Below are 18,406 nucleotides of genomic sequence, written 5' to 3' on the forward strand. Positions count from 1 at the left end.
ATAGATAGATAGATAGATAGATAGATAGATAGATAGATAGATAGATACTGTTACACACCTAGCAATTATTCATTGTACCAGCATCTAACAGACAAAGCCAACTATGAATACGCAACTAAAGTTTGCTAACCTGTTACATGAAGATGCAACATATTCAAGTAGTTTTACATTCCACTATAGTGTCCAATTATGGCATAGAACACTCCCATCTATAGTTAAAGCTTGCATTTCACCATTAATCTCCCTATAATAGCATTATTACTTTAACCTGTACATTAATCTCAGACATTCTCTAAGCCTCTGAAATAACATAATTATATCCTTTAATTCTCCACTCAGCATGGTGACCAATGACCTTCATTTAACCCTTTTTCATGGCACATCTTAATATTTTCAAGTTTTTCCCTAATTGTTAACTTACAAATTTTAAAGGTAAATTCCATATGGCAATCAAAGCCAGATAAAATATATAAAAAAAAAAAAAAAAAAACTTCTCAGGCGCCTGGGTGGCTCAGTTGGTTAAGCAACTGCCTTCGGCTCAGGTCATGATCCTGGAGTCCCGGGATCGAGTCCTGCATCGGGCTCCCTGCTCGGCGGGGAGTCTGCTTCTCCCTCTGACCCTCCTCCCTCTCATGCTCTCTGTTTCTCATTCTCTCTCTCTCAAATAAATAAATAAAATCTTTAAAAAAAAAAAAAAACTTCTCAAAGTTTAATAACCATACAAATCACCCCAGGGTCTTGTTAAAATGCACATTCTGATTCCATACTCTGAGGTAAAACTCAAAAGTCTACATTTGTAACACTTTCCCAGGAAAACTGAAGATACTGGCCTTCAAAACACACTGACTAGGGGCGCCTGGGTGGCTCAGTCGTTAAGCGTCTGCCTTCAGCTCAGGTCATGATCCCAGGGTCCTGGGATCGAGTCCCACATCGGGCTCCTTGCTCAGCGGGGAGCCTGCTTCTCCCTCTGCCGCTCCCTGCCACTCTGCCTACTTGTGATTCCTCTCTCTCTGTGTCAAATAAATAAATAAAATCTTTAAAAAAAAAAAAAAAAACACACTGACTAGTAAAGCTCTTAAAAGTTTACTGAAAACTCTTTCAATTTACTTGAGTCTGGTTATATTAAGTGCTACTTGAAATGGGCCAACCAATGCCCAGAACTGGGAAGTTATTTTCTCATAAAAATCCACTGTTGGCAGTGGTCCCTTGCATCCCACTTTGACTTTATAGATACATTTTCTTTGCTACCTATCTTCTAACTCCATCAGCCCCTTTTAAAAACGATTCAATGGTTCCCCAATGCCTTGACTTAAAATGTTCAGTACTGTTTTTAAAATATTCATCAGGGGTGCCTGGGTGGCTCAGTCATTAAGCGTCTGCCTTGGGCTTGGGTCATGGTCCCAGAGTCCTGGGATCAAGCCCTGCATCGGACTCCCTGCTCCGCAGGAAGCCTGTGTCTCCCTCTCCCACTCCCCCTGCTTGTGTTCCTGCTCTTGCTATCTCTCTCTCTGTCAAATAAATAAATAAAAATCTTTAAAAATAAAAAAATATATATTCATCAGAGAGGACTCTCAGACAACTAGATTTGTTAACACTATACACCTACTATCACTCCTTCTACCTGCCCTGTAAGAAGCAAAAGACAATATTCGAAAACACACTTTGAAAAATACAAAGCACTATGTAATTAATTACAAGCTATTTCCCACAATGCAATACAACAAAGGATACTATATCCATAATGGTCTAGAAAATTCTCTGTGACTCTATGGAATGCATACATAACTTACTGCTTTATAGTGTTTTCTTCATAGAAGGCAATATACTGTTTATACGAAGCTAAAGTAAGTTTCAAACTAAGAATGGTCCCTTTTCTATTACCTATTCCTTCTTATGTTTATGTTTACCAGCATCTCAATTGCCATTTTCTATCTATATAAAATGTTATAGGAGGGAAAATGATCTTATTTTTAGGAAAAAAGGATTTATTTTTATAGCAATTCAAAACACCATCCTTTGTTTCTCCCGAGTATATTGGAATTGTTACTGAAAAAAAGGCAAAGATGTAAATCTGCATTAGTCATCAGGGAAATGCAAATCAAAATCACAATGGGATACCACTTCATACCAACTAGAATGGCTAGAATCAAAAAATCAGATAACAACTGTTAGTGAGAACGTGGAGCAATCTAAACCCTCATACACTGCCAAAAGGAATGGAAAATGGTAGAGCCACTTTGGTAAACAGTCTGGTACTTCCTCAAATTATTACCATGTAACCCTGGAATTTCACTCCTTGGTATATACCAAAGAGAAATGAAAATACATGTTCACACAAAAACCTGTACATGAATGTTTAAAGCAGCATTCTTCATAATAGCCAAAAAACGACAACAACCCAAATGTCCATCAACAGATGATTGGATAAACAAAATGCGGTACATCTATTCAATAGACTAGGATTCAGCAATTAAAAAAATGAAGAACTGTTACATGCTATGACATGGATGCATTTGAAACACTGTGTGAAGTAAAAGCAGGCAGGCACAGAAAAAACACACTTATTATATGATTCCTTTCATATGAAACTCCAGAATAGAGAAATCTAAAGAGACGGAAAGTAGATTAATGGTTTCTTAGGCCTCGGGGGGGGATGGGAGGAAATGGGGAGATATAGGAGTGAGAACTAAAGGGAAATAGTGTTTCTTTTTGAGGTGATTAAATGCTCTAAAATGGACTATGTTAATGGCTGCACATATCCATGAATATACAAAACCACTGAATTGTACACTTTAAACGTGAGTTGTATAATATGTGAATTGTATCTCAAAGCTGCTAAAAACAAAGAAGTAAATATGCAGGAATTAAAGACAAAAGCTGAATATTCTACCACATAATCACAGATACAGTATTTAAAAAGAAGAAAAGGCAGTATTCTCTTTTAGTTGTAAAATTAAATTGCTTCTAACTTAATCTCTAGGTTTGAAAACTTACACACCTTCAACTATTTGTTTAAGTGGGCCCCATGGAGCCCAGTGCAGGGCTTGAACTCATGACCCTGAGATCAAGACCTGAGCTGAGATCAAAAGTTGGACACCTAACAGACTGAGCCACCCAGGTGCCCCTCAACTCTCTTTGTTGATCATTCTCTAATGTCCAAATAATCACCAAGTCCCATTGATTCTTCCGTCTCTGACTCTTCCATGTTCCACATTGCCATCCTTATTCTGGGCTCTGGTTACTTCGTGTCTGCACTATCCCTGTTCTTACCATTTGCCTCTGCCTAATCAGCAAGTATAGCCAGTTTTAAAACCAATTAGTTTTCTCAGTAACATTTTCAGAATGCTAACGTCCTTCAAATCAAGTTTGATTTCTCCTACCAGGATTCTGGATTTTCCAGTCTGCTGCCAACTCTGTCCCCAACCCAGCCTCATTTCCTAATAAATCCAAAAGAATACTTCATTTAAGGCAGAGCTGTCTCTTCACTGCTTCCTTGTACATTCTACATGCATTCATTTCTCTGTCTTGTATTAAGCTGTTCTACTCAAAATGTCTACTCTCCACACTTATCTATATCTTACAAATCATTTAAGACCTATTTCAAAGCCCCACATCACCCATGAAGGATTTGTGGAGAACTCCAACTACAAATGATTTCTTGTATTTCCTAGCTACTTTTTGGACTCACTGTCTGTGCCACATATCTTAGCATTTGATTTACGTGCCACTCATCTTAGCATTTGATTTATATGCCATGTATTTTAGCATTTGATTTGCCTGTCACAGATTTTAGCTTCTGATTTACCTACCATCTTATTGTATGCCATTCTTTTATTACATACAGAAACATCTTGTTTTAATAAGATTGTCACCTCCTTTAGATAAGAACTATCACTTTTTTGGTATCACTGAGAACACACAACACAGTGTTAGATATAAAATATACATAACTAGCTTTTTCAAGATTAACTATGAACTGTAGTTCACCATAATTGTCCATCATTTTACATACCTTTCTACCATAAATGCAATTAATAAACCCACAGTTTAAAAGGTGAATACAGTACCTTGTCATACTGGCAGACGATTACATTATCTGTGTCAAACAGGTCTGGCACATCCTGCTCACTAACATCATCTCCAGAATTTAAAGGGTCCTAAAGATGAAATATGGTCACATTAAGGAATTTCACGATGCTCTGAATTTTTTAAAGGCAAAGATACATATAGAAATAAAGGAACTTGGTGGGGTGCCTGTGTGGCTCAGTCAGTTAAGTGTCTGCCTTCAGGTCACGATTTCAGGGTCCTGGGATCGACCCCCACATGGGGCTTCCTGCTCACAGGGAATCTGCTTCTCCCTCTACTCCCTGCTTGTGCTCTCTCGCATGTGCTCTCTCTCGCGCGTGAATAAATAAATAAAATCTTAAAAAAAAAAAAAAAAAAGAAAAGGAAGGAAGGAAGGATCGAACGAACAAACTTGGAAAGAGAATAGTATTTTACTTAAAAAGTCAAATAACTTGAGCTTGAATCCCAGGTTGGACATTTAGTAACTACAAGATTGACCTTCATCAATTTACTAAAACTCTTCATATCTCAGTTTTCTCATCTGTTAAATGAGGACAGTAATAAGACCCATAGGGCGGTGGGAATGTTAAATAACATAAAGCAAGTAAGACTTAATGTGATACCTGGCACATCTGTAAGGCCACCATAAGTGATAGTACTACTTACTACATTCCACAAAAATTTACTGCACTTATTAGAATCAGAGCAGATACTGTATGCTTCTAACCTGCCTGCCTTCTGTACCTCCACTCCTGGCCTCTAAACCTCCCACTATGTCTAGTTAAGACCAACAAATATAGTAGCCGATTCCCAAATACTTAGTACTGCTTGAATTACAGTTTAAGATTAAAAGTTTAAATACAAGGGTACAAATAAGTCTCATTTTAAAAGACTAAACACAGGGTTAATCTTAATTGCGATTCCTCTTGATTAAAGTATGTTAAAGAACCAAGTATATTAGAAGTATATTAAAGTACAAATGCTATAAATTTAATTTTTTAAAAAAAAGTTTCAGCTCAAAAGTGATCCTCACCTCTTCTACAACGTCTATTTGAGGATCTTCATTATCACTACTGTTGGCAGTTGAATCTTCATTTGATATACTGTCAGCTTCTTCTTCAAGTACCTTCAGGCCTCCTGCATCAATAATCCCTAGAAATTCATTCTCATCTACATCTCTTGTACTTCCTATTTCGTCATTGGAAGATGTATCACCAGTTCCATCTATTTGAATTATTTCATTAATATCATCATCAGTTACCTGAATGCTTAAATCCATCTGAGAATTAGAATCCTAGAAAGAAATGCAATAAAGTTTTTCAAGTCAAAAAGGTGTATAATACATTTTATCACACAAAATATAAACATTTCACAAGTGATCTTAAAATATACTTTTCTATATTTCTTTCCTTTCCTATGTATGTTCCCTAATTTTGTATTTTAGAACAATCCCAGCATTTCTGTGCAAAATGGGGTAAGTTTTAAACCATAAATAAAGTAAACCCACTTACACTCATACATAGACAACAAATGAGCTTACCAGTTTCAGGTAGTAACTGTCCATTTTTATATATACCACCTTAAATTTATACAGTACTTGTTAGGTTTTAACTCTTTCATTTTATTTTAAACAATAATTCAATGAAGCAGAAAGTAAAGTGATATCATGCTCAATGGATAAATAAAAAACAAAAGATTACACTAGCTGAAATAAACCAAGCACAAAAGAACAGAAAGAAATCAAAACTGAAAAAAGTGAAAAGAGAAACAGACAAATCTATAATTATAGTTGGAAAATTCAACATTCCTCTCACAGTGAACAATAGAGAAAGTAGACTGAAATTTAGTAAGGATGTAAAAGACCTGAAAAACACAATCAAACAATTTAACCTAATTGACATTTACAGAATACTCCATCCCAAAATAGCAAAAGGCACACTTTTTTAAAGAGCACACATAATGTTCACCAAGATGGACCATATTCTGGGCTCTAAAACAAATCCTGACAAATTTAACACACACAAAGTATGTTCTCTAATCACAAAGGAATTAAACCAGAAATCAGTAACAGAAAGATCTGGAAAATCCTCTAATATTTAAAAATTAACACATTTCTAAACACCCATGGATCAAAGAGTAAGTCATGAAGGAAAGCAGAACATAATTTTAATTGAATGCAAACAAAAACATAACATTTCAAAACTTGTAAAATGTAGCTAAAGCAGTGCCTAGAGGGAAATTTACAGCATTACATGATTATATTCAAAAGGAATCAAGTTTCAAATCAATGACCTAAAATTCTACCCATAAGAAACTAAAAAGAGAAGACTGAATTAAGCTCCTGGCAAAAGAGAAAACAATAAAAAGAGAAATAAATGAAATTGAGAACAGGAAAAAATTGAGAAAGTTAGACCAAAAGTTCATTCTTTAAAAAGATCAATAAAATTGATAAGCCTCTAGCCAGACTGACAAAGAAAAAAAGAGAAAGAAAAAAAACAAACATTATCAGGGATTAAAGAAGGAGTGTTGCCATTGATTCTGAAGATATTAAAAGGATAAGGAAATTGTCTTCAGCCATTTGAGCTGCTATAACAAAGTAACACAGACTAGGTAGCTTATAAACAATGGAAATTAATTTCTCACAGTTTTAGAAGCTGGGAAGTTCAAGATCAAATCACCAGCAGAATCAGTATCTGGTGAGAGCCCACTTTCTGGTTCACAGGCAGTGCCTTCTCACTGTGTCTTCAATGTCAGAGAGGCTAGAGAATTCTGTAGGGTCTCTTTTATAAGGCAATTAGTCCCACTCATAAGGGTTCCACTCTGACCTAATCACTGCCAAAGACCCAACCTCCTAACTACCATCATCTTTGGGGGTTAGGATTTCAACATATGAATTGGGGGGCAGAGGAACACAAACATTCAGACTGATATAAGTCAGTTTACAAAAATTGTGTAGTAGCAATAAATGATTGGAAACTGAAATTTAAAAACAGCACTAATTAATTTAAATATTTACCTGAAATTTTAGAGAAGTTTCCAAAAGTTGCCCCGTTGGATTTAAGTTTTGTGGGTTTTTAAATTTTTTTAAAAATTCTACTCAGCATCTAGTGTACTATTGGTCTCAGGAGTAGAATTTAGTGATTCATCACTTACTTATAATATCCAGTGCTCATCATAAAAAAGTTGTCCAGTTTTTAATAGTCTGCATATCCAGTAAATGGGAAGAAGTCTAATGAGCACTTGACCTCCTTGAAGAGATGAAGGGCTGCCTCCTCTGTGGAGAGGGAAGCTCTCTGAGAAGCTATGCTCATGCGATTGTAGTGCATGCTTTCCATCCTAATGGAAACTAGGAAATGCAGGAAAGTGTGATAAGGAAAACAGGAGCAGGTGAGTGTGGAAATTAGCGGACTTTTACCCCCCAAAAGTCTTTAAAAACAGACTACCTTGAGTTAGTGGTGTGATTTCTGGGTTATATATGAAAAGACATGTCTTATAACTAACACCATGAAACCAACAAGGGAATATCCTTCACTTCCCTGTGACTCCAGGCATAGTTGCAAGAATGCTGCTTAAGAATGTCCACAATAGCCAAACTGTGGAAGGAGCCAAGATGCCCTTAAACAGATGGATTAAGATGTGGTCCATATATAAAATGGAATATTATTCAGCCCTCAAAAGGATGAATACCCACCTTTTGCATCAACATGGATGGAACTGGAGGGGATTATGCTAAGTGAAGTAAGTCAAGCAGAGAAAGACAATTCTCATATGGTTTCACTCACATATGGAACATAAGCAATAGCACGGAGGACCATAGGGGAAGTGAGGGAAATCTGAAGGGGGAGAAATCAGAGAGGAAGATGAACCATGAAAGACTATGGACCCCGGGAAACAAACTGAGGTTCTCAGAGGAGAGGGGGGTGAGGGGGAGGGGGTATAAAGGAGGGCATGTGTTATGATGTGAACTGTGTGTTATGTGTAACTAATGAATCATTGAACACTACATCAAAAACTATACAGTGGCTAACTAAAGAAAAAAAAAAAAAAGAAGCACAAGACTATCCCAAAAGTTAAAATGCAGAGGTGAGGTTGGGGGTGGCAATCCATTAAAATCAGACCTAGTTCGTACAGTTTTGAGTGTTCTGTGAGTGTCTATGTGGATATCTAGCACAATCTATGCCTACTTTACAGAAACAATAAATGGTCATTGGTGCAAAATAATAAAAAATTTAGAAATTTAAAAAAATAAAAACAGCACTAATTAAAGCAGCAACAGAAAAGAAACCCATCAAATACTAGAGATCCTCAATAAGGTAACAAGCAGATTTCTCAGCAGAAACTTTGAAGGCCAGAAGGCAGTGGGATGATATATATTTAAAGTATTGAAGGAAAAGATTGTCAACTGGGAATTCTATATCTGGCAAAACTGTCCTGTAAAAATGAGTGAAAAATTAAAGGATTCTAAGATAAAGGCTGAAGGAGCTTATTACCACTGAACCTGTCCTACAAGACTCCCTAAGGGGAGTCTTTTAATTAAAATGAAAGGAAACCAGAAAATAACTCAAAGCCATACAAAAATATAAAGTTTTCTTTTAAAAATACATAAAGAAATATAAAAACTGACATTATAATTTTGTTTGTAATTCTCCTTCTTATTCCTGTACAAGAATTAAAAGACAAAAGCATAAAAACATTTATAATTATAAATCTATAATAAGGGGAACACAATTATAAAGATGTAATTTGGGATATCATTAACAAAGTAAGGAAGGGCAGAGCTGAAGAGCAGCAGAATTTTTATAGGAGACTGCAGTTAAGTTGGTATCACTTCAAGACTATAATAACTTTAAGATGCCACAAGTAATCCCCATGGTAACCAAAAAGAAAATATCTATAGAATATACACAGATATGAAAAGGGAATCGAAATGTGTCACTACAAGAAAATCAACTAAACACAAAGGAAGGCAATAAGGGAGGAAATGTGACACAAAAAAGCTAAAAGACACAGAGGAGAAGGAAAGATGGCAGAGGAGTAGGGGACCCTATTTCAACTGGTCCCCGGAATTGAGCTGGATATCTACCAGACCACTCTGAGCACCCAGAAAACCAGCCTGAGATGTAAGAAGATCTGGATCTCTACAAGCACAATATCGCAGGCGGTTGGTTTCGAGGTACGAAGTGGGGAGCCCTGATTCTGTGGGCAGATACTGGAGGATAAACGGCAGCGGGAGGGTGCCTGGCAGTGGGGATCCTACACTGCCGGTGAGCGACAGCCTCGCACGCTGGGGATGGGGCACAGACTTGCAGACCGGTACGGGCGGGGAAAGGACTCTAGGGCAGCACCCGGGGCAGAAACTGGGAGCAGTAGGGTCACACAGGCAAACTGGGAGCGGCTGGCAGTTTTAGAAGCACAAAGGGCAGAGACGTGCCCCGACCTGGAGGCAGGACTGGGGGCGCTGCGGAGGGGCGCACAACCCAGGATGCTGCAGTTTATAGCAGCACGGACAGAAATGGAGACAGTGTGGCCTGGAGAGCTCACTGAAGAACAGACTGTGGTCTCTCTGCTCTGAGGCAGAGGGTTGAAAACAGTCTCTTCTGCTCTGACTCGTGGAAGAGATGTGGAAAGCCACCAGGGAAAGCCGCCAGAGAACAAAAGCCCCAAAAACTGATTCCCGCTGAGCCCATCTCCTGCCACAGGGGGGCAGGGCAACTCCACCCAAACAGGGTTGCCTGAGTAACAGCGCGGCAGGCCCCTCCCCCAGAAGACAGGCTGGGAAAACAAGAGGCCAGCAACCCTAAGGTCCCAAGAAAACAGGTGCATCTTGCTTGGGTTCTGGCCAATAATTTGGACTCTATACATTCCCTCAAACACCCATCAACAGAATGACTAGGAGGAGGAACCCCCAAAATAGAAAAGACTCAGAGATTATGACTTATGCTGCAGATTTATAAATGGATGCAGATATAACCAAGATGTCAGAGATGGAATTCAGGCTAGCAATTGTGAAGACAATGGCTAGAATGGAGAAATCAATTAATGACAACATAGAGTCTCTAAGGACAGAAATGAAAGATGAATTGGCAGAACTTAAAAATGCTATCAATGAGATCCAATCCAATCTAGATAATCTAACAGCTAGGGTAAGTGAGGCAGAAGAGAAAATAAGCGACCTGGAAGACAATATAATAGATAAAAAGGGAAAAGAGGAGGCCAGGGAAAAACAACTCAGAATCCATGAAAATACAATCAGAGAAATAAGTGACACCATGAAGCGTTCCAGTGTCAGAATAATTGGAATCCCGGAGGGAGTGGAGAGAGAGAGAGGACTAGAAGATGTATTTGAGCAAATCATAGCTGAGAACTTCCCTAATCTGGGGGAATGAAACAAACATTCGTGTCCTAGAAGCAGAGAGGACCCCTCCCAAGATCAAGGAAAACAAGCCAACACCCTGGCATGTAACAGTAAAACTTGCAAATCTTAGAACCAAGGAAACCATCTTAAGGGCAGTTAGGGGGAAGAGATTCCTTAAGTATAGAGGGAGGAACATCAGAATAACGTCAGACCTATCCACAGAGACCTGGCAAGCCAGAAAGGCCTGGCAAGACATATTCAGGGTACTAAATGAGAAGAACATGCAGCCAAGAATACTTTATCCAGCAAGGCTGTCATTTAGAATGGATGGAGAGATGCAGAGCGTCCAAGACCGGCAGAAACTGAAAGAATATGTGACCACTAAGCCAGCCCTGCAAGAAATATTAAGGGTGGGTTCTATAAAAGGAGAAAGACCCCAAGAGTGATCTACAACAGAAATTTACAGGGACAATCTATAAAAACAACGTCTTCACAGGCAACATGATGACAATTAATTCGTATCTTTCTTTTTTTTTTAAGATTTTATTTATTTATTTGAGAGAGAGAATGAGACAGAGAGAGAGAGAGCACAAGATGGGGGAGGATCAGAGGGAGAAGCAGGCTCCCCGCCGAGCAGGGAGCCCGATGCGGGACTCGATCCCGGGACTCCAGGATCACGACCTGAGCCGAAGGCAGTCGCTTAACCAACTGAGCCACCCAGGCGCCCAATTCATATCTTTCAATAATCACTCTCAACGTGAATGGTCTAAATGCTCCCATAAAATGGCACAGGGTTGCAGATTGGATAAAAAGACAGGACCCATCCATATGCTGCCTACAAGAGACTCATTTTGAACCTAAAGATACATCCAGACTGAAAGTGAAGGGATGGAGATCCATCTTCCATGCCAGTGGACCTCAAAAGAAAGCTGTGGTAGCAATTCTTATATCAGACAAATTAGATTTTAAACTAAAGTCTGTAATGAGAGACACAGAAGGACACTATATCATTCTTAAAGGGTCTATCCAACAAGAAGATCTAACAATTGTAAATATCTATGCCCCCAACATGGGAGCAGCCATCTACATAAGCCAACTGTTAACCAAAATAAAGAGTCATATTGATAACAATACATTAATTGTAGGAGACCTCAATACTCCACTCTCAGCAATGGACAGATCATCTAAGCAGAAAATCAACAAGGAAACAAGAGCTTTGAATGATACATTGGACCAGATGGACCTCATAGATATTTACAGAACATTCCACCCTAAAACAACAGAATACTCATTCTTCTCGAGCGTGCATGGAACTTTCTCCAGAATAGACCACATACTGGGTCACAAATCAGGTCTCGGGCTCCTGGGTGGCTCAGTTGGTTAAGCGACTGCCTTCGGCTCAGGTCATGATCCTGAAGTCCCTGGATCGAGTCCCGCATCGGGCTCCCTGCTCAGCAGGGAGTCTGCTTCTCCCTCTGACCTCCCCCCTCTCATGTGCTCTCTGTCTCTCTCATTCTCTCTCTCTCAAATAAATAAATAAAATCTTTAAAAAAAAAAAAAAAAACAAATCAGGTCTCAACAGATACCAAAAGACTGAGATTATTCCCTGCATATTCTCAGACTACAATGCTTTAAAACTGGAACTCAATCACAAGAAAAAATTTGGCAGAAATTCAAACACTTGGAAGCTGAAGACCACTCTGCTCAAGAATGTTTGGGTCAACCAGGAAATCAAAGAAGAACTTAAACAATTCATGGAAATCAATGACAACGAAAACACATCGGTCCAAAACCTATGGGATACTGCAAAGGTGGTCCTAAGGGGGAAATACATAGCCATCCAAGCCTCACTCAAAAAAATAGAAAAATCCCGAATTCACCAACTAACTCTACACCTTAAAGAACTAGAGAAAAAGCAACAAACGATGCCTAAGCCACGCATTAGAAGAGAAATAATTAAAATAAGAGCAGAAATCAATGAATTAGAAACTAGAAACACAGTAGATCAGATCAACAAAACTAGAAGTTGGTTCTTTGAAAGAATTAATAAGATCGATAAACCACTGGCCAGACTTATCCAAAAGAAAAGAGAAAGGACCCAAATTAATAAAATTATGAATGAAAGGGGAGAGATCACGACTAACACCAAGGAAATAGAAACAATTATTAGAAATTATTATCAACAACAACTATATGCCAATAAACTGAGCAATCTGGATGAAATGGAGGTCTTCCTAGAAACCTATAAGCTGCCAAGACTGAAACAGGAAGAAATTGACAACCTGTATAGGCCAATAACCAGTAACGAGATTGAAGCAGTGATCGAAAACCTCCCAAAAAACAAGAGTCCAGGGCCTGATGGATTCCCTGGGGAATTCTACCAAACATTCAAAGAAGAAATAATACCTATTCTACTGAAGCTGTTTCAAAAAACAGAAACAGAAGAAAAACTTCCAAACGCATTCTATGAGGCCAGCATTACCTTAATCCCCAAACCAGGCAAAGACCCCATCAAAAAGGAGAATTTCAGACCGATATCCCTGATGAATATGGATTCCAAAATCCTCAACAAAATCCTAGGTAATAGGATCCAACAATACATTAAAAGGATCATCCACCACGACCAAGTGGGATTTATCCCCGGGATGCAAGGGTGGTTCAACATTCGCAAATCAATCAATGTGATAGAACACATTAAGAAGAGGAGGGAGAAGAACCACATGGTCCTCTCAATTGATGCAGAAAAAGCATTTGACAAAATACAACATCCTTTCCTGATTAAAACTCTTCAGAGTATAGGGATAGAGGGAATATTCCTCAAGTTCATAAAATCCATTTATGAAAAACCTACAGTGAATATCATCCTCAATGGGGAAAAGCTGAGAGCCTTTCCCTTAAGATCAGGAACACGTCAAGGATGCCCACTCCTGCCACTATTGTTCAACATAGTACTAGAAGTCCTAGCAACAGCAATCAGACAACAAAAAGAAATAAAAGGTATTCAAATTGGCAAAGAAGAAGTCAAACTCTCTCTTTTCACAGATGACATGATACTTTCTGTGGAAAACCCAAAAGACTCCACCCCCAAATTACTAGAACTCATACAGCAATTCAGTAATGTGGCAGGATACAAAATCAATGCACAGAAATCAGTTGCTTTCTTATACACTAACAACGCAACTGTAGAAAGAGAAATTAGAGAAATGAATCCATTTACAATAGCACCAAAAACCACAAGATACCTCAGAATAAACCTAACCAAAGAGGTAAAGGATCTATACTCTAGGAACTACAGAACACTCATGAAAGAAATTGAAGACATAAAAAGATGGAAAAATATTCCATGCTCATGGATCGGAAGAATAAACATTGTTAAAATGTCTATGCTACCCAGAGCAATCTATACCTTCAATGCCATCCCGATCAAAATTCCAATGACATTTTTCAAAGTGCTGGAACAAACAATCCTAAAATTTGTATGGAATCAGAAAAGACCCCGAATCGCCAAGGAGATGTTGAAAAAGAAAAACAAAGCTGGGGCATCACGTTGCCCGATTTCAAGCCATAGTACAAAGCTGTGATCACCAAGACAGCATGGTACTGGCACAAAAACAGACATACAGACCAATGGAACAGAATAGAGAACCCAGATATGGACCCTCAACTCTATGGTCAAATAATCTTTGACAAAGCAGGAAAAAACATGCAATGGAAAAAAGTCTCTTTAATAAACGGTGCTGGGAAAGCTGGACAGCCACATGCAGAAGAATGAAACTCAACCATACTCTAACACCATTCACACAGATAAACTCAAAGTGGATGAAAGACCTCAATGTGAGACAGGAATCCATCAAAATCCTAGAGGAGAACATAGGCAGTAACCTCTTTGACATCGGCCACAGCAACTTCTTTCAAGATACATCTCCAAAAGCTAGTGAAAGAAAAGCAAAAATGAACTTTTGGGACTTCATCAAGATAAAAAGCTTCTGCACAGCAAAGGAAACAGTCAACAAAACAAAGAGGCAACCCACAGAATGGGAGAAGATATTTGCAAATGACACTACAGATAAAGGGCTGGTATCCAAGATCTATAAAGAACTTCTCAAACTCAACACCTAAAAAACAAATACTCAAGTCAAAAAGTGGGCAGAAGATATGAAAAGACACTTCTCTGAAGAAGACATACAAATGGCTAACAGACACATGAAAAAAATGTTCATCATCATTAGCCATTAGGGAAATTCAAATCAAAACCACATTGAGATACCACCTTACACCAGTTAGAATGGCAAAAATGGACAGGGAGAGAAACAAAAAATGTTGGAGAGGTTGTGGAGAAAGGGGAACCCTCTTACACTGTTGGTGGGAATGCAAGTTGGTACAGCCACTTTGGAAAACAGTGTGGAGGTTCCTCAAAAATTTAAAAATAGAGCTACCCTATGACCCAGCAATTGCACTCCTGGGTATTTACCCCAAAGACACATATGTAGTGAAAAGAAGGGCCATATGCACCCCAATGTTCATAGCACCAATGTCCGCAATAGCCAAACTGTGGAAAGAGCCAAGATGCCCTTCAACAGATGAATGGATAAAGAAGATGTGGTCCATATATACAATGGAATATTACTCAGCCATCAGAAAGGATGAATACCCAACTTTTACATCAACATGGATGGGACTGGAGGAGATTATGCTAAGTGAAATAAGTCAAGCAGAGAAAGTCAATTATCATATGGTTTCACTTATTTGTGGAACATAAGGAATAGCATGGAGGACATTAGGAGAAGGAAGGGAAAAATGAGGGGGGGTGGGAATTGGAGGGAGAGATGAACCATGAGAGACTATGGACTCTGAGAAACAAACAGGGTTTTGCGGGGGGGTGATTTGTTAGCCCAGTGATGGGTATTAAGGAGGGCACGTACTGCATGGAACACTGGGTGTTATACGAAAACAATGGATCGTGGATCACCACATCAAAAACCAATGATGTATTGTATGGTGACTAACATAACATAATAAAGTTTAAAAAATAAAAATAAAAGACACAGAGAAAACAAGTAACAAAATGACAAAAGTCCTACCCTATAAGTAATTACTTTAAATGTAAATGGATTAAACTCCTCATCAAAAGACGCAAATTGGCAGAATGGATAAAAAAACAGGATCTAACCATATGTTGTTTACAAGAGACTCACTTTAAATCTAAGGATACACATAGGTTGAAAGTAAAAGGATGGAAAAAGATACTTCATGCAAACAGCAACCAAAGAATTAGGATACGCTATTATCAGACAAAATAGACTAAGTCAAACACCTTAGAAGAAACAAAGGAAAACATCATACAGTCAAAAAAAGAATCAATTCACTAAGAAGATTTAACAATTATAAACATATCAGCACCAAATTTAATAGCTCCTAAATGCATGTAACATTGACAGAATTTGAGAAATAGCTAGCTTTACGATAATAGTATGAAACTTCAATACCCCACTTTCAATAATGAATAGAACCAGACAAAATATCAATAAGGAAATAAAGAAGTTGAATATTATAGGGTAGTTGGACCTAACAGACATATACAAAGCATGCCACCCAACAACAGCAGGATACACATTATTCTCAAGTGCACACAGAACATTGACAGAATTTGAGAAATAGGTAGCTTTACGATAATAGTATGAAACTTCAATACCCCATTTTCAATAATGAATAGAACCAGATAAAATATCAATAAGGAAATAAAGAACTTGAATATTATATTCAATATAATATTGAACAGACATATAAAAACACATACACAGACATATACAAACATGCCATCCAACAATAGCAGGATACACATTATTCTCAAGTGTACACAGAACATTCTCTAGGAAAGACCATATGTTGGGCCACAAAACAAATATTAATATTTAAAAAGACTGAAATCACACATCTTTTCTGATCAAAATGGAGGAAAACACACAAGATGTGGAAATTAAACTACAGACTCAAAAAATGAATGGGTCAAAGAAGAAATTTTTAAAAATCAAAAAAAAAATCAATTTTGATCATATAGTTGTGGGTTTATTTCTGGGTTTTCTATTCTGTTCCATTGATCTATGTGTCTATTTTGGTGGCAGCACCATACTGTCTTGATCACCACAACTTTCTAATATAACTTGAAGTCCAGAATTGTGATGCCTCCAGCTTTACTTTTCTTCTTCAAGACTGTTTTGGCTATTTGGGGTCTTGTGAGGTTCCATGCAAATTTTAGGATTGTTCTAGCTCTATAAAAAATGCTGGTGACATTTTGATAGGGATTGCATTAAATGTGTAGATTGCTTTGGGTAGTATATACATTTTAACAATATTTGTCCTCCCAATCCATGAGCTTGGAATGTGTTTCCATTTCTTTGTGTCATCTTCAATTTCTTTTATAAGTGTTTTATAGTTTTCAGAGTACAGATCTCTTACCTCTTTGTTTAGGTCTATTCCTAGGTATCTTATGGTTTTTGGTGCAGTTGTAAATGGAACTGATTCCATGATTTCTCTTTCTGCTGCTTCATTATTGGTGTATAGAAATGCAACAGATTTCTGCATGTTGATTTTGTATCCTACAACTTTGCTGAATTCATATATCAGTTCTAGCAATTTTCTGGTGGTCTTTTGGGTTTTCTGTATAGGATATCATGTCATCCGCAAATAGTGAAACTGACTTCATTGCTGATTTGGATTCCTTTTCTTTTTCTCTGATTGCTGAGGCCAAAACTTCCAGTACTACATTAAATAACAGTTGTGAGAGTAGACATCCCTGTCTTATTCCTGACAACAGAGGCAAAGTTCTCAGTTTTTCCCCAGAGAGGATGATATTAGCTGTGGGTTTTTCATATATGCCCTTTATTATGTTGAGGTATGTTCCCTCTATCCCTACTTTGTTGAGGATTTTTATCATGAATGGATATTGTACTTTGTCAAATGCTTTTTCTGCATATATTGAGAGGATCATATGGTTCTTATCCTTTCTTTTATTAATGTGGTGGTCAACTAATTTTCAACAAAGCAGGAAAGAATATCCAATGGGAAAAAAAAGACAGTCTCTTCAACAAATGGCATTGGGAAAACTGCACAGCAACATGTGAAAGAATGAAACTGGACCACTTTCTTACACCATACACAAAAATAAATTCAAAATGGATGAAAGACCTAAATGTGAGACAGGAAACCATCAATATCCTAGAGGAGAACACAGGCAGTAACCTCTTTGACATCAGCCATACCAATTTCATATTAGATATGTCTCCTGAAGCAAAAATAAACTATTGGGACTTCATCAAAATAAAAATCTTCTGCCCAGTGAAGGAAACAATCAACAAAGCTAAAAGGCAACCTACAGAATGGGAGAAGATACTTGCAAATGATGTATCTGATAATGGGTCAGTATCCCAAAATCTTTAAAGAACTTATAAAACTCAATACCCAAAAACCAAATAATCCCATTAAAAAAAAAATGGGCAGACATGGACATTTTTCCAAAGAAGACATACAGATGGCTAACCAACATAGGAAAAGATGCTCAATATCATTCTTCAGGGAAATACAAATCAAAACTACAATGAGATATCATCTCACACCTGTTAGAATGGCTGAAATTAACAACAACAGATGTTGGTGAGGATGCAGAGAAAGGGGAACCCTCTTACACTGTTGATAGGAATGTAAACTGGTGCAGCCACTGGAAAACAGTATGGAGGTTCCTTGAAAAGGTAAAAATAGGGGCGCCTGGGTGGCTCAGTCGTTAAGCGTCTGCCTTCAGCTCAGGTCATGATCCCAGGGTCCTGGGATCGAGCCCCGCATCGGGCTCCCTGCTCGGCGGGAAGCCTGCTTCTCCCTCTCCCACTCCCCCTGCTTGTGCTCTCTCTCTCGCTGTGTCTCTCTCTGTCAAATAAATAAATAAAATCTTTAAAAAAAAAATCTAATTTGTCTGATATAAGGATTGCCACCCCA

General features: G+C 38.0%; 1 protein-coding gene across 2 annotated transcripts in view; it reads right to left on the reverse strand.

Annotated features, from left to right (window-relative positions):
* Positions 1 to 18,406, reverse strand: part of GTF2A1L (general transcription factor IIA subunit 1 like) — a 51,963-nt gene that overhangs the window by 4,175 nt on the left and 29,382 nt on the right. For both annotated transcript variants that reach the window (XM_021701138.1, XM_021701139.1), the window contains 2 exons: positions 5,099 to 5,359; positions 4,068 to 4,157 (listed from right to left, as the gene is read on the reverse strand). In XM_021701138.1, the coding sequence (XP_021556813.1) occupies positions 4,068 to 4,157; positions 5,099 to 5,359 (351 nt within the window). The remainder of the gene's footprint in view (positions 1 to 4,067; positions 4,158 to 5,098; positions 5,360 to 18,406) is intronic.

The sequence above is a fragment of the Neomonachus schauinslandi genome, chromosome 10, assembly GCF_002201575.2.
Source record: "Neomonachus schauinslandi chromosome 10, ASM220157v2, whole genome shotgun sequence".
NCBI classification, from domain to species: domain Eukaryota; kingdom Metazoa; phylum Chordata; class Mammalia; order Carnivora; family Phocidae; genus Neomonachus; species Neomonachus schauinslandi.